At 41.8% G+C, this 14,042-nt stretch overlaps 1 protein-coding gene across 3 annotated transcripts in view; it reads right to left on the bottom strand.

Moving 5' to 3' along the window:
• Positions 1 to 6,344: 6,344 nt before the first annotated feature.
• SHOC2 (SHOC2 leucine rich repeat scaffold protein) overlaps positions 6,345 to 14,042 on the bottom strand; it is a 68,589-nt gene continuing 60,891 nt past the window's right edge. For all 3 annotated transcript variants that reach the window (XM_042019307.1, XM_042019306.1, XM_042019308.1), the window contains one exon: positions 6,345 to 13,588. In XM_042019307.1, the coding sequence (XP_041875241.1) occupies positions 13,380 to 13,588 (209 nt within the window). In that variant the 3' untranslated portion in view covers positions 6,345 to 13,379. The remainder of the gene's footprint in view (positions 13,589 to 14,042) is intronic.

The following is a 14,042-nucleotide window of genomic DNA, read 5'->3' as shown; positions in this document are numbered from 1 at the left end:
CTACCTGGTGTCACGGTGGCCTCTGGAACATAAAAGGCTCGTTTCAGCACTGCAGGAGGAGCGATACACAAGAAACCTCTCTGGCTGTCTGCATGTTACTGGCATTGTGCCCCTCAGGCACTTCAATGCCTATGGGAGAAGGGAGAGTGAAATGTGCATTTTCTCTCTGCAGCACCCACAGATACACACACACACGTACCTCTGTGCCAAGCACAAGGCGAGTATGTTTTTATGCAGTATTGTTTTCTTTATTCAGTTCCCTGTCTGGGAATTCTCCCTCCTCGCTGCATCCTGCAACATGGCCAGAACTAAACACCAGGGGGCCATGCCTCAGTGCTGGGGAGCAGCTCCATTCCCCTTCCCAGGCTTCCCAGCATGCCAGCTCGCACAATAGATCCCACTAAAATTAGCCAATAACAGTGGAAACATAGTAAAAAATAAATCAAACCGTCTATGGACCATTCCTAAAATACTACAGGGACCTTCCATACCGCTCACTATCAGTTCCTCGCTCATTGCCTCTCATAAAACCCTGTACTAGACTACAGTGGGCTTTTCCATACCTATAGGACCACATAGCCAAAACACAGAGAAAACACAGCCAAATCCTTCCAGCCCTGGCCAGACCTAGGGTAAGTGATACTCCCCAACCTGCAGCACCGCTCCTGCTTGGAGCCTTGCTCCTGTGGGCACTCCCTTATCTGCTCCTGTGCAAAGGCTCCCCTCAGCAGCAATGCCCAGCTAGAAATAACAAAGCCAGAAGCACTGCCACACTCCTAGAACAAGGGCAAGCAGGTCAGTATTCCAGCCAGTCACAAAGGGAATGGCTCTCTAAGCCTGCACTGCAACAGCCTGCCCCAAGAGGTGGTAGATGCCTGGTTCCTAAAAGGGTTCATGGCCAGGTTGGATGGGGCACTGAGCAGCCTGATCTAGTTGAAGATGTCCCTGCTCATTGCAGAGGAATTGGATTGGACTAGGTGACCTTTAAAAATGCCTTCCAACCCAAACCATTGTATGATTCTATGAAAAGTAGGTCATCCTGGGCATGCAGAGTGGCACCCAGGCTAGTACTCAGCAGAAAGGTTGGGCACCTTATAACCTTCCCTAAATGAAACCAATCAAGTTTCTGCAGCTCAACAAGTTACCCTTCATAAGCAGAGTCAGCGTACTGTTTAAGACAAAATTGAGACTGTGTCCCTTTAAAGCATTTAATTTCCCAGCTGGGAGACGCTGGCATTCAGTTACTCAGCCGAGGAGTAACTCATTCCTTCAAGCTCTACTCCCCAGTGTCCAAACACGTGCACCTGCCCTTTCCCTCCCCATTCTTCACCACCTACATTGCTACCTCTGGGCCAGGGACTGCCATCAGCAGCATTCATTCAATCCCTCTTGCGAAGGCAGGAGAGCCCCAGGTGAGCTGTAATTCTCTGGTCCATCACCCATCCCCAGCAAACTCCTCCGGCACAGCCAGAGCAAATCTTCCAGTGAAGCAAACAGCTCTGAAAAGACAGGGCACAATAGAGAGCAGCCATGTAGTGATTGCAATTCCCACCTGCCAAGGTGTGGGTCTCACAGCAGGTTCAGGTCCTCATGGGAAAGGGGAAGCAGATCATACACCCTCTTCAAAAAACAGGCCAAAGCAAGCTGCTACAGCAGGAGACAGCTTTCTGTACGTCCCTGGATCACACAGGTTTGCCATCTGTGTCTAGCACAGCTTGCCATGTCTACATCAATGCAGGGTGTCAGCACTGGAGTTAAAAAGATCAAAGAGTCAGGGTGGCAGCAGCAGTTCTTGAAGGCTGAGCTGTGTGAAATGTCCAGGGAATAATTGCCTGAAATTGCCGGGTTCCCAGAAAGCAGAGCACGTCAGCGTGGTTTCACAGGGAGGGAGGCCGCTGGGGAACACAGCAAGACTTCCTGTGTTTTCCCTTATTCCTTACTTCACCATCTAGTGGCAAAAGCAAATAACACTGAGGAGCCATCCAGGAACGGCAGCGGCTCTGGAAGGAGATTGCACTTTGCACCAGCTCCTCCTGCTTAGATCAGCTGCCTCAGCTGGGGACATAGAGGAGGACGCAGGCAGCATCCAGAGCCCTGCAAGTCCCCCAGTCCTAAATCCTGGCCCTGTATAAACACTCCTCTGCACAGGCTGACTCCCGTCCCAGAGAGATCACTCTGCCCACCCCATGCCACTGTGTCCCTGCTGTCCCCAGCCCAGCTGTAGCCCCCAGGCTCCTGTAACTTCTCCCCCAGGCAGCAGTTCCTCCTTCCCCCGCCTATCCTCAGAATGGCCCCAGGTCCCAAGGGGACAGTAAGTGGGGAAAACCCAGGTCTCCTGGCAATCAAACCCAGCACAGGCTGAGCCAAGCCCCCAGAAAGAGATGTCATGGTGAGCAGAGCCCTTCCAAGTTGAGACTTTTCCTTCCCCACCTCAGCTGAACTGTTAACCAGGGCTGCACTGAGTAGAGGAAAAAAGGGTGTTGGAAAGGGACACATATCTCCAAGGAAAAACCTTCACTGTGGCCTCAGTCGGGTGTTACGAGTGCCTGAGGTGCTGGGGAGAGTTTGCCTTCATCAGCTTTCCAGAGCTGCTTTCTCCCTTTGCTCCCCCTTTGCCATGAGGCCGTGGCAAAGGGGAGAGTTCCACTAAGGCCAGGCCTCCTTTCCACATCCCGGCCACAATCCACCCCCTTGGACACGGCAGGAATGCTTGCACACGGATCTGCTCCACGTGAGGGAAGGAGAAGGCACCTGTCTCTGCAAGGGGACTACCCAGAATGGGGAGGTCACAGTGGGTTCAGCCCCCACAGCCGAGCCAAGTGCTGCCCCATGTTTGAACTCCGGCTGGTCCATGGTCCAACACCTTCCTAGCCTGTGTGGTGATAGCCAGGCGAGCCAAAGCCAGAGCAAAACTATCTTCATGTGGTGGGTGCAGGATGAAAGGTTCTTCTCTCCAGGGCCAGAGTTTCCACCTTCACAGTGGTTTGCAGATTCTGCATCCATCATCGTTACTGCGCTCATTCCCACACTGCCTACAAGACAATTATCCCTACCCAGATTGCACAGGGACATTGCAGATTGCAAGGCACAGTCACAGGAATATTGCATAGGGATATTACAGATAGCAAGGTACAACTTGTTTTTTCCCTGAGAGGCTCAAATTAAGTTTAAACACCAGCTTTTGATGTATTTGCTTATTCAGCACTGCCAGTTGCTTTTCAGCAATACAAACTGGCTCTCTCCCCAGGAAACATTTATCTTATCTGGGAATCAAGGATGGTAATGCATAATGAGGACAAAGCACTTAGAGAAGGCAGGCTGAGTGAAGCACTATATCTCCACTTGCACTTTTTCAACTCAGATTTTCCTTTTCCCTGGAAGCATCCTAGGTACCAAGGGAAATTCCTGCCATACAAAATTCAAGAGCAAAATAATCCATGTCATTCCCTGAAGCGTAACAGAAAACCGAGCACGTCAGCAAGCATTAATCTCTGCTGCTACACACTCTTACTTTTTTTTCCCTGAGAAGTCATTTTCAACCCTGAGCAGAACAACAGCAGAAAATTCTTCTGCCACAACTTTGTCTTTGCACTCTGATGAAGGATACAGCAGGTCAGTGCTCCCATCAGCATAGGACGCCATCCCCATTTTCACAAAGCTTGATGTCTTTAACACCCTCTGCCGCTCCAAGAACAACTGATGGGAGCCATGGCTGAGGGAAGGGAAAGGAGGAATCTCTGCTATTTCATGTACATTCTGCTGTTCAGCTTGTCAGAGCCAGTGAAACGCAAGGGCAGGAGAGCGAGAGGGAAAGCAATCTCTGAGAAACACTGGAGCTCCCCTACAAACAGGGAGCACTGAACCCATCCTGAACTCTTTCTTTCCACTTGTTGAGGCCAAGCCATTTGCTGGGCAAAGACCACAAAGTGGAAATTGCCATACAGTATCCAAGCACTTCCAGAGGTGTAGTCCCAGTGCACTCAGACACGCACAGAAAAATAGAACAACTGAAATCTCGGCACCCTTTCATTCTAGCTAGGCTATAAATATTCCCCAAATCTTCAGAAAGGCAGCTCACTGCTACTGCAACTGGCTTTAACTGACAGCACCTCAAAACAGTTTTGCTGAGAAGCCCTTCTGATCCACCAGGCACCCAGCCACCAGGCTCACGTGCTTCCTTAGGGGGGTTTCCAGTGTCCCTAAGCACTGGGACACTTTGCCAGGCCAGCAAAGTCCTCTGGAGCTGAAGTCACTGAAGATCACCATTGATTCCTCACTACAATCCAATTTCAGTTTTCCTTAAGCAGAGCAAAAGACAAGAATGGTAAAAAGCAATTGTGGCAATTTAAACAAATCTCTTTTAAAAATGTAAATTTTTAAATGTTTCTGGGGAATTACATGTCTGTATGAAATGAGAATGTCATTTTCTTATTAATACTTCACTAACAATTTAACTGTGGGAGCATGTGGGTTTTCCTAAAGCAGAAGTGATGAATATTATGAAGCATTACACATACTTCAGAACTCTTTATCGGACTGTTAAGCATTTTGTGTCACTTCAAAAATTAAACCATTCATCCTTATTCCTAAATGGTTTGGAGCACAGATTGGCCACAGAATTGTCATTTAATCAAACTTCATTCCTTTCCGAGTCTTGACATGTACCCCAAGCCAAATCTTTTATCTGGCAAGTACTCAGACATCAATCCCTTTACAGGGACTCTGAGACATGATGTAAAAACCTGGCTGTGTCCAAGGAGCCAACAGAGAAGCCGTACAGCAAGGCACAGCTGTGCCATGTGCAGCTGATCCATCTTTTTTATTTTTCTCTCCCAGCCATCTGTTCCCAAATCCTGTTTTTCTCTTGGTGTTTCCATTCTGCAGTAGAACTGGAGGAAAGGGGCTCATAACCAATACAAAGCAAGTTCAGGAGACTTGGCTGCACCAACAGGTACATGGGGCAGAAGTCACCGGTCCTACACCATCTTTTTGCTCTCCCTGCCTTCCTCCACTAACTTCAGCTCAGCACAGTTTGTGAGGCACAGGGGTGAGATACCTGGCTGCTGGCAAAAGAGGGAAATCTGAATTAAGAGAGCTGACAGTAAGAGCACAAGTGGAGAGGCTGTGATCAGATGGGAGTTGAAGAGCTCACAGGGGAAAAAGAGGCAATGCTAGAAAAGCCCCCCTCTCATGGGGGATTCTGCTACTTCCAGATATGGTTCTGTTTTAAACTGACTTCAGCCCTCCCCAACTTTCAGAACACTTCTTCAGAAAAAGCAGCAGCCTGGCCTCAGGACCATCCATCTGGTGGAGCCACAGACCCAAGAATCTTGGCTGTGCTCTCCTGACTGCCGGGCTGTGCCTAGAGCTGCAGCCTGGGCTACCAACAGCATCAATCAGGAGATGCTGGCCCCAGAGTACCACCCACTCTCCACTTGGTGCAATTTGCTTTTAGGGAATTTCCTCCAGTGCCCTTCAGTCTTTCCAGGCAAACCTCTGACTCCCTGGTGCTGCTGGGACTCTCCCCTGGTCCCCCACATCAGAACCACATGGCACTGTCTGATGCGGCTTTTTGGGCAGCTGGAAAGGCCTGGCAGGCCTAAAAAGAAGTGCTTGACTTAGAGATGATTAAAAAGCCTGAAATCAGAGCTGCCTTGCTGACCAGCAGCTCCATACCTAGTTGAATTTCTTGCCCACTGCTGCTCTGGCAAGGACAGATAATTCTAAGTTAGCTGTAACTTCCCCCTCAGTTAACATTACTTGGCATGGACTAAAAACGATGAGGGGCATCCAAAAACCTTGGGTCATATGGAGAGAAGAGTTTTACTGCACTGTCCTTACCACGGCTGTTTTCAAACACCATCTTAAGATTTTCAAGGAAAAAATGTATTTCCATTAAAACTGACCACATGAAGTTTGTAAATCCCTTCAGGCAGCACAGCTGTAATAATGCAGGACAGAATGCAAACCAGCTACTACTAGGTCAAGCAAAGCCGAGAACCAAACTACAGCAAATTAAGGATTCATGATGAGTCTTAACAAAGAAATACTTAAGTAATAGAAAGGAAAAAGAGGAAAGAGCTTTTAAAAGGAACACTTGTGTGCAATTTTGCAGATAGCATCTTACTTGGAGGCAGTGGGGTAGATTGATCTCTAAAGACTCTTAAAAGGTTTTGCAGTGGAAAAAAACAGTTGCAAGGCACACAGTCAAATCATTAACTGTGCAGCCCAGGCTGCCAGCTGCTCACTCAGAAACTCCAGATGGCTCCTCCTCTAAAACATCATCATTTGATCTTTGTAATCAAATTATCTCCCACTCTTACAATCCGAAGTGAGGCAGAGAGTGAACGAAGAGATGATGTATTTTATTTGACTGAGATGGATTGCAAAAATGAAACAAATTAGCTTTCAAGGCACTCAGCCTCTTCCAGTATCAAAGCTAACCATCTCCAGCCCTTTAACACCTTTTTTTCTACCATGGCCATCACAAACAGCTCACAGCACCAGGTGTGCTCTATAGAGCTGCCCAGTGTTCAGATTTTATGCAGTATTTGTACACTAAACAACATACAGTGGGTATCTAAAATGCTCAACCAGTGGAGAGCAGGACCTGTCACTGGAGAGCAGCACTGGGACACTGGGTATCCTGAAGCACTTAGGCTGGATTAATCACACAAACATGTCATGTGTTTGTCTCGCCAGGACACGCAAGACACCATCTGCATATTTCTGAGGCCTTTTGTACAGCCTTAAGGACATGGGGTGGCAGAAACAAGACATATTCTTCACTTTTCACTCAATTAGAGCCAAATCGTGTGGTGGTTTTTGAGGCCAGGCTCATGTGGGGGATGCTCACTTCAACCATGTGAACAAAAAGTGGTCACAACCAGCAAATTCCCCCTAGTCCAGGTGGCTGCTAAGCTCTGGCTGACACCAGTTGCTGGCAGGATGCTCCCAAGGTCAGGGAAGATTCCTTTTCTTCTCTCTTTTTTAACTATGGGAATTTCTTATGTAGCTTTCTACAAAGACTTCAAGCAGGAAAATAAAACCCAACACCAGGGCAGTCTCTAACTTCTCTTCCAAAAAAACCAGTAATACCAGAAATTTTACAGTATTTTCAGAAAAAGTTTGGCTTAGACAGTTTAAAAAGGTCATCTGAAACATTTAAAAGTCACATCTTCCAAAACAATGAACTCTTACTATCATGAAGAGAGCATTTTAAATCCTGGCATTATTTAAATCAGCACACTATGGAAAATTTCATATTAATTCTGTTTTTTATACCTAGTTGCAAGAGATGATGGATGACAGTTACAGCTAATCAGAGGAAACAATTATTGCAGAGGGTGGCCTGTATCTGAAGTATAAATCCCGATCTGATCCTTGCCTAGTGGGATTATTCCCCACCAGACCTTAGTACTAAACTTTATCACCCACTCAACTTTAATTTTCATAACAGAACTGTACTTTTATTTCACAAAGCAGTAGTACACAAAGAACAAAAGAGGTTGCTAAAGGCCATGAACTAGGAAAAAGACTCAGAGCTGGGACTAGAAAACCACAGAGAAAGGCAGCAAGAATTATCAGAGAATGGAAGAGGTTTAGTTTGAAGAGAAGCTAAAAAACTAGAACTCCATGACTTGGAGGAAAAAATGCTGCCATTTATGAAAATAAACCCAAAACCTTCAAGAGTGGTAAAAAGCAGATGAACAGGAAAAAAACTGTTCATAAATTTCTAGTTCTACAAGAACTAGGAGTTACCAAATGAAATAAGGTGGCGTAGTTTGAAACAAACAAAAGGAAGTTCTTTTTCACCTGGCACGTAATTATATTGTAGAGTCATTAGACACAGGATGTCACAGAGGCCAGAAATACATAGAAATGTAAAATTTAAAAAAAAAAAGAAAAAGGAAAAATAAAGTTTCTTCCATGAATTCGTTTAATCTATCAAGGCTACTAAATGCAGTGATGCAGATGCTGTTTCCTTTTTGCAAGCCCTTCAAACTCTGGTTGGTGAGGTCTGGAGCAGTACTGCAGAGGAACTGCACATCCCTGTTCTGCACATCTGCCACAGCCCTGTGAGACAGGGGTGGATGGCAGGTGGTCCAACATCACAGCACGGGACAGCCACGCTTGCGAGAAGACTGGCTTGCTTTCAGAGTGCCAGATCACATATGGTTACAGGCACTGACTCAACTCAAGATGGAGATTTAGGTATTTTGATCAGGGCCTCTACTGATTTTAATCAACAGAGATCTGATGAAATGACAGAAGCACTCATTATTGCACAAGTGACTGCTGCACACTACGAGAGCCAGTTCCAGCTTTTTAAAGCAACCAGCTACGCTCCTCTTCCTCATGTCCAAATTCCTGAGGTCTTTCTGTTCTGACTTCCAAGGATACTGGCTTTTTGTTTGTTAGTTTGTAGGGCATGATGTAAGCATGACTTTCTTGAAGCAGTCTGTGCAATGAGCTTCACAGAGCTGAAAGACATCAGTTTAATCAGTGCCACGGCAGCTTGGCAATACTGTCTTTTATTGAACCTGAAGATTAAATGCTGGTGTCTCCCTTTTAGGCATCACAATTCTATACCTACTTTAATTTTGTTGCTGCTGAAATGCAATTTGCACTAAAATCCAAGATTTCTTTTCCCCATCAGAGAGAAAGCTGTGGGATTTTTTTTTACTACATGCCCTACTAAACCATAACAAAATAAATATAAACGTTTTTACCAGCATTTGCTTTATAGGAGGTCTCCAGTCTACATGACTCTGAGTAAAGCAGTTACTTTCATCCAACTTTTGAAGTTTCCTGTAATTGCTCTACATAAAAATCTATATTTTGAGATCTTTCGAAGAGTGGTAAGTATATAATGAGAAAGCAGTTCTTATTAATTTGAGGTCCTGCAAAAGTAGACTTATATCCAGGTTAATGTCAGACTAGAAATACTAGAAAACTTTCAAAAGACTCAGTGGCAGCTTATTTACAAACATACTATTTATAATGAATGCATTGATACAGAATGACTCTTATAAAAAAGCAAGGCAATCTTTTATATAGACATAACAATCAACATTACAATAATTCAGATTAAAAGTACATTTTTGTAGACTGTTTACACTCTCACTTAGCTTTTAACCACAAAATTAGTGTGGTCTGATATTTTTCCACAGCAAAGGTCCTGTGCAGTCCTGGTTAAGATCTAAATCAGAATAATAATAAAAATATTTCTTTTATATTTGCTAATGTGAAAACAAAACCCATTCATAGATCCTATCACTTGTTTGCAATTGTCCTTACTGTGCCTTGAAGTTTGTGTTGTGCAAATTACTGCCAACTGCACATTTCTAACTAGAAGCTACTCTGGCATGTCTACCTGATACAACTGAGGTGTGACACTGACAGGAAAATTCTTAGTTGCATCCAGATACAAAAAGGCTCCTGATATGGATTTGTGCTGATTCAGAAGTTTAATTTATCTTGGGGTTAAAAAAAAAAAGAGAGAAAAAAATATCTTTTATTTAACTATTAGAAAACTTTGAGAGGTTATTTCTCAAACTCTGAGGATTGAAGATGACACTTGAACTCCAGGTGACACAATGAGTTTAAGCACTAACCAGAGAGACAATCTAAGTACTAAATGAGCAATCACAACCTTCAAGAAGTCTAAACATGCACGCTCCTAGAAATACTAAATCAAAGAGAGGCACTGAAGCAAATATTCTGCAATCCAAATCTCTTTCTAGAAGGGGTGCATGAAGGTCAACATTTCCATTGGCATCTGCCAAACTGAGAAGTCTCAATTATACAGCTGTGTGACCCAACTTTACAAGCAGCATTTCCACTGCATTTATAGCAGACAATTTTGGGTGACAAATATGGGACAGCAAGAGACACAGCTTTAATGGGTTTATGCTAAAGAATTTTTGCAAAGAATTATCCAACAACTTCCTATGTAGTAAATTAAAACGCAGTATGTGACCAACACAAGTCACAACAGCAACTGTTCCTTCTTTTCATTGTTCAACCAATCTCTGAACTGCTTTATACCTTACCAGACTTCCATAATACTACCTTTTCTATAGTAATTTAGCTTGTTAAATCAAGGCATGATTCAGGACAGTGTCTTTATGGGGCATGACTATGCATGTACATAGGCACAGACACATGCAAAATTGGTATTTTGGCTATGGACAAGCAATCAAGGTCATAATTTTGACCCAAAGTAAAGATTGTCACATTTTTCAATAATCATTCTAAATTATTTCCCTCAGTATAGCAAGGAGGCTAAGTATTTAATACAAGTATTTGGCAATCACTTATTTCTCAATCTTATTTTCAAAAATGCTGTAAATAATTAATTTCTCCACCTTGTCTATGCTTTCATACATGTATAGATACATAAATACATTTTTTGTATTTATGTATACATACAGTTGCCAAAATAAAGTTCTTTCCATTCATACTTTAACTGATTAGGGCAAATAAAATTCTTACACATGCGTAAGCCAGTATGTGTGTTCAACTGAATGTCACCAGGCAATAACACCATTCAGAAACTACACCAGTTAACAATCCAACATCCTGGGAAATGCAAAAGTCTGTTATTTCAGGAGGTAAGACTGTTCTGAATAATCAAAATGGCTGGATTTATATGATCTATGTATAGATCTGGATATAAATCCATGTATGTACTTAGATGGATTTATATGCATGTATTCCCAATCTGTGCCAGATATTTAATACTTAAACTCTCAGACCATTTTAGAGAACTTTTCAAATTCTTCTGACTGGATTTCTCCTGTACCAAAACCTCCCTCACACTGCTCTTATTCAAATCTCCCTTGAGACACAGAAAAAATAAGCATTCACCTCAAAGTGTATAAAATTAAACTCCTAAAACAGGGCTCAGGATTATCTGACATTGCAACAACCATACTAGTACAAAGATAGTTTGAAAAAAATATCCTGTTTTTAATATAGTAATGAATTAAAACATAGCTTTATTTATTCCTATAAGTGTACTGAAAAGAATAGCTTGTTTTTAAGTGAGTGTAACGAGCACTATTTTGGTAGCCAACTTCTCCAATTCACAGGAATTTATGTGAGAGAGGGTCAGCTCCAATCATACAGTCATTAACCATGTACCTTAACAAGGTGAATAATCAACATATTTACAAACTAAACAAATTCAATCCCTTGATCTCTTATAAAAATGGGATTCAGGAGCAGACAGGGAATGAGACCAAGACGCTTGGAAACACAAGGGGTCGCCACTTTTGCTTTAAGGAACCATATTAATCAAACCAGTTTCCCCCCTAGTGACCTGAGGGCACAAACACGGACTCTGCAGTATATTCAGAACTTAGATTACAGTCTTGATAATAAGCATTTCAGCATCTTCATATTTTAACACCTTAGTGCTGAGAAAGATTAACTCAGGCAGAACTGTAAGGAACTAGCCTTTTATAAACTAAAGTCTAAACTGAAAAGCTACAGTAGATGTAAAAAAAAAAGGGGGGGAAGGGGAAGGAACAACAGAGAGAGTGTGTGAGAAAGAATAGAACATTACTTAGTAAAATCCAGTGACATCTACAATAGTTTTACAGCATGTTTAAGCCCTCTAAGGTTTTATATCTCCACCTGCCTTCCATTTAAAACTTACTCCTTGTTAATGAAAAGACATACAACAAAACAAAATGCAAATAGATCAAGGAAATACATCTAAATAAGCATGCCTGAAAGCCAGAAATAATATTCCCAAACTTCTGCATGTGAAACAGATTTCCCATGGCATCCACTGATTTGATTTTGTGCAAAAGGTACAGTCCTCTAAGTCACGCTACCCCAGCAGCAATTCCAATGAGTATAAAATGAACAGTTTTTGGGTAACCATGGAATGTGACTGCCTCAAGTTCTTACCCTCCTGAAAAAAGACAACTGGCCCTGCAAGTGCAGCAATAGTGTAAATCTCCCTGAAGCATCTTCTGCCTTTGAAACAGCCAAGAAATTAATGATAAAACTGATGTCCACTACCTACAGTGTTTCTCTTGAGCTACCAGCATCTCTGCACAAATGAAAAAGGTGCCTCTTTTTTAATAGATTGGTTTAATACTGAAACAGATAGGATGAAGTTAAAAAAGAATAATCAAGATACTGAACTGAATATTCTGAAGCAAGTGCCCCAGCTGTGGGGGAAAAGTGCATTTAGTTCAGCAGCAAAACAGCACAGTGTGAAGATATTGTGCTTGGACACAGAAGTTCCGTAATGGAAGGAGGTACAAGGCAAGTCAAGATATAAAACCATAGTACATTGTTAACCAACCTTAAAACTTACATATATTGCAGTGTTTAAAAGTAAGACACATTCATTTATTGTACAAGGTCTATAAGGAATCCTTAAAATTGCCTGTTGTAGTTTATGACTCAACATTGTAATAAAAATGTACATATATATTATTTCCTTGTCACTTAACTGTACTGTTAGACCTCATGGACTTGTTACTTCACACAACAAAAACCGCTCTTCACTGAGGATACTCCACATTTTGACCAATCTGAAAAGGTTTACTTGTGCTAGAAAAGACCAACCGCAAAAGGCTCAGTTCAGATATGTTATGCCTGCAACTGGTAACTCAGGGAAGCAATACCTAAAGGAATTCAAGCTTCTTTTTTCTTTTCTTTTTGTTTCGACTGCATCCTTTTCACCTGCCAGTTGTTCTGATGAGTATGTTTTTAGTATACAAACCTGTTGATAAAAATTCATCAGCAGAGGCATATAAACTCTAGATATGATTGATTAAAACAGAGCAAATCAGAATAAAACAAAATCCAGTGATTTACTCTGACTGTAAACAATATAAAAACACCATTTGCTTCAAATCTCAAAATAAGTTAAAAGAAAATCCCAACCTCAGGGCACATGACCCTTTCAGGTTTTGACACAAAAAAAAAAAAAAAAAGGGAGGGGGGAGGAAAACAGAAAAGTTCATTATATAAAGGTTATACATTTCTCTTAACTGAAAGTAAATCTAAACAAAACTGGTTTTGTCCCTTAAATTTAAATTTTGAGTTCATTGGCAATTGCTTTAAATGAACTGGCATTTTCAGATTATTCAGACAACTTCCATCAAGTTCAGCAAAGAAAACTCAGACAAGCATTTTTACAGAATAAAAAAAAAATCTAAATGGCTATGATTCCTCTATTAGCAGAAACACATAATGCAGTCTTAAATTTGCCTTTTTATATTATTTATATATTTATATATATATATAATATAATATAAACCACATATATTATATTATATATACATATACAGACAATTACAACATTAATGCAGTTTGTATTTTGTACAGTGTATTGGACAATTCAATGAGCATCAGACCATGGCACGATATGGTCCCTGCATTTTTAGGAACTGAATGATGAAGGAGGGTCCTCCTGCAACAATCTGAGGTGGAAGGTGGCTGAGTGGGCAGTTCTCAATACTCATTATTGACAGTTTGCTGCAAAGAGCCAGCTCAAAGGGAAGGCTGTGCAGATTGGGGTTGTCATTCAAATACAGTTCTTCCAGATTCTCCAGTGTACCTAGTAAAAATAAAATAATAAGTAGTAGTAGTATCTTTTTCATTCATGCAGTTCATAACTTTTAGACAAAGGCTCTGAGTCCACTTGAAGATTCTTTCCTATACAGAACCTTGAGTCAGTGACCAGACTCCTATTTCCAAGAACAGCCAAGTTCTGTTCACCAATACCAAAGAAAGAACGAATTTTCTTAAAAACATCCATTTTTAAAATGTTTTAAAACATCCATTACTACATCTCCTTTAGGTAATAAATGAACAGCAAATAAAGAGAATAAGAGAACTGAGAGGGATTTCACAGTAGCCATTCAGGGCTATGTAAGTGCAGGCAATATTGAACAGCTATCTAGTCAAAAGGACCTAGAAAATACTTATACCACACAGTATCTATTATCTCTTTAAAAATATCTATATTATACCTTTAATGTAATTAGAATCCATACATTAAAGACCTGAAG

Source organism: Corvus kubaryi, unplaced genomic scaffold (assembly GCF_017639235.1).
Source record: "Corvus kubaryi isolate FWS band 111438036 unplaced genomic scaffold, C.kubaryi_AGA036_p1.0 138, whole genome shotgun sequence".
In the NCBI taxonomy this organism is placed as follows: Eukaryota; Metazoa; Chordata; class Aves; order Passeriformes; family Corvidae; genus Corvus; species Corvus kubaryi.
The sequence above is the reverse complement of the archived record's forward strand: the minus strand, read 5'-3'. Positions and strand labels throughout refer to the sequence as shown.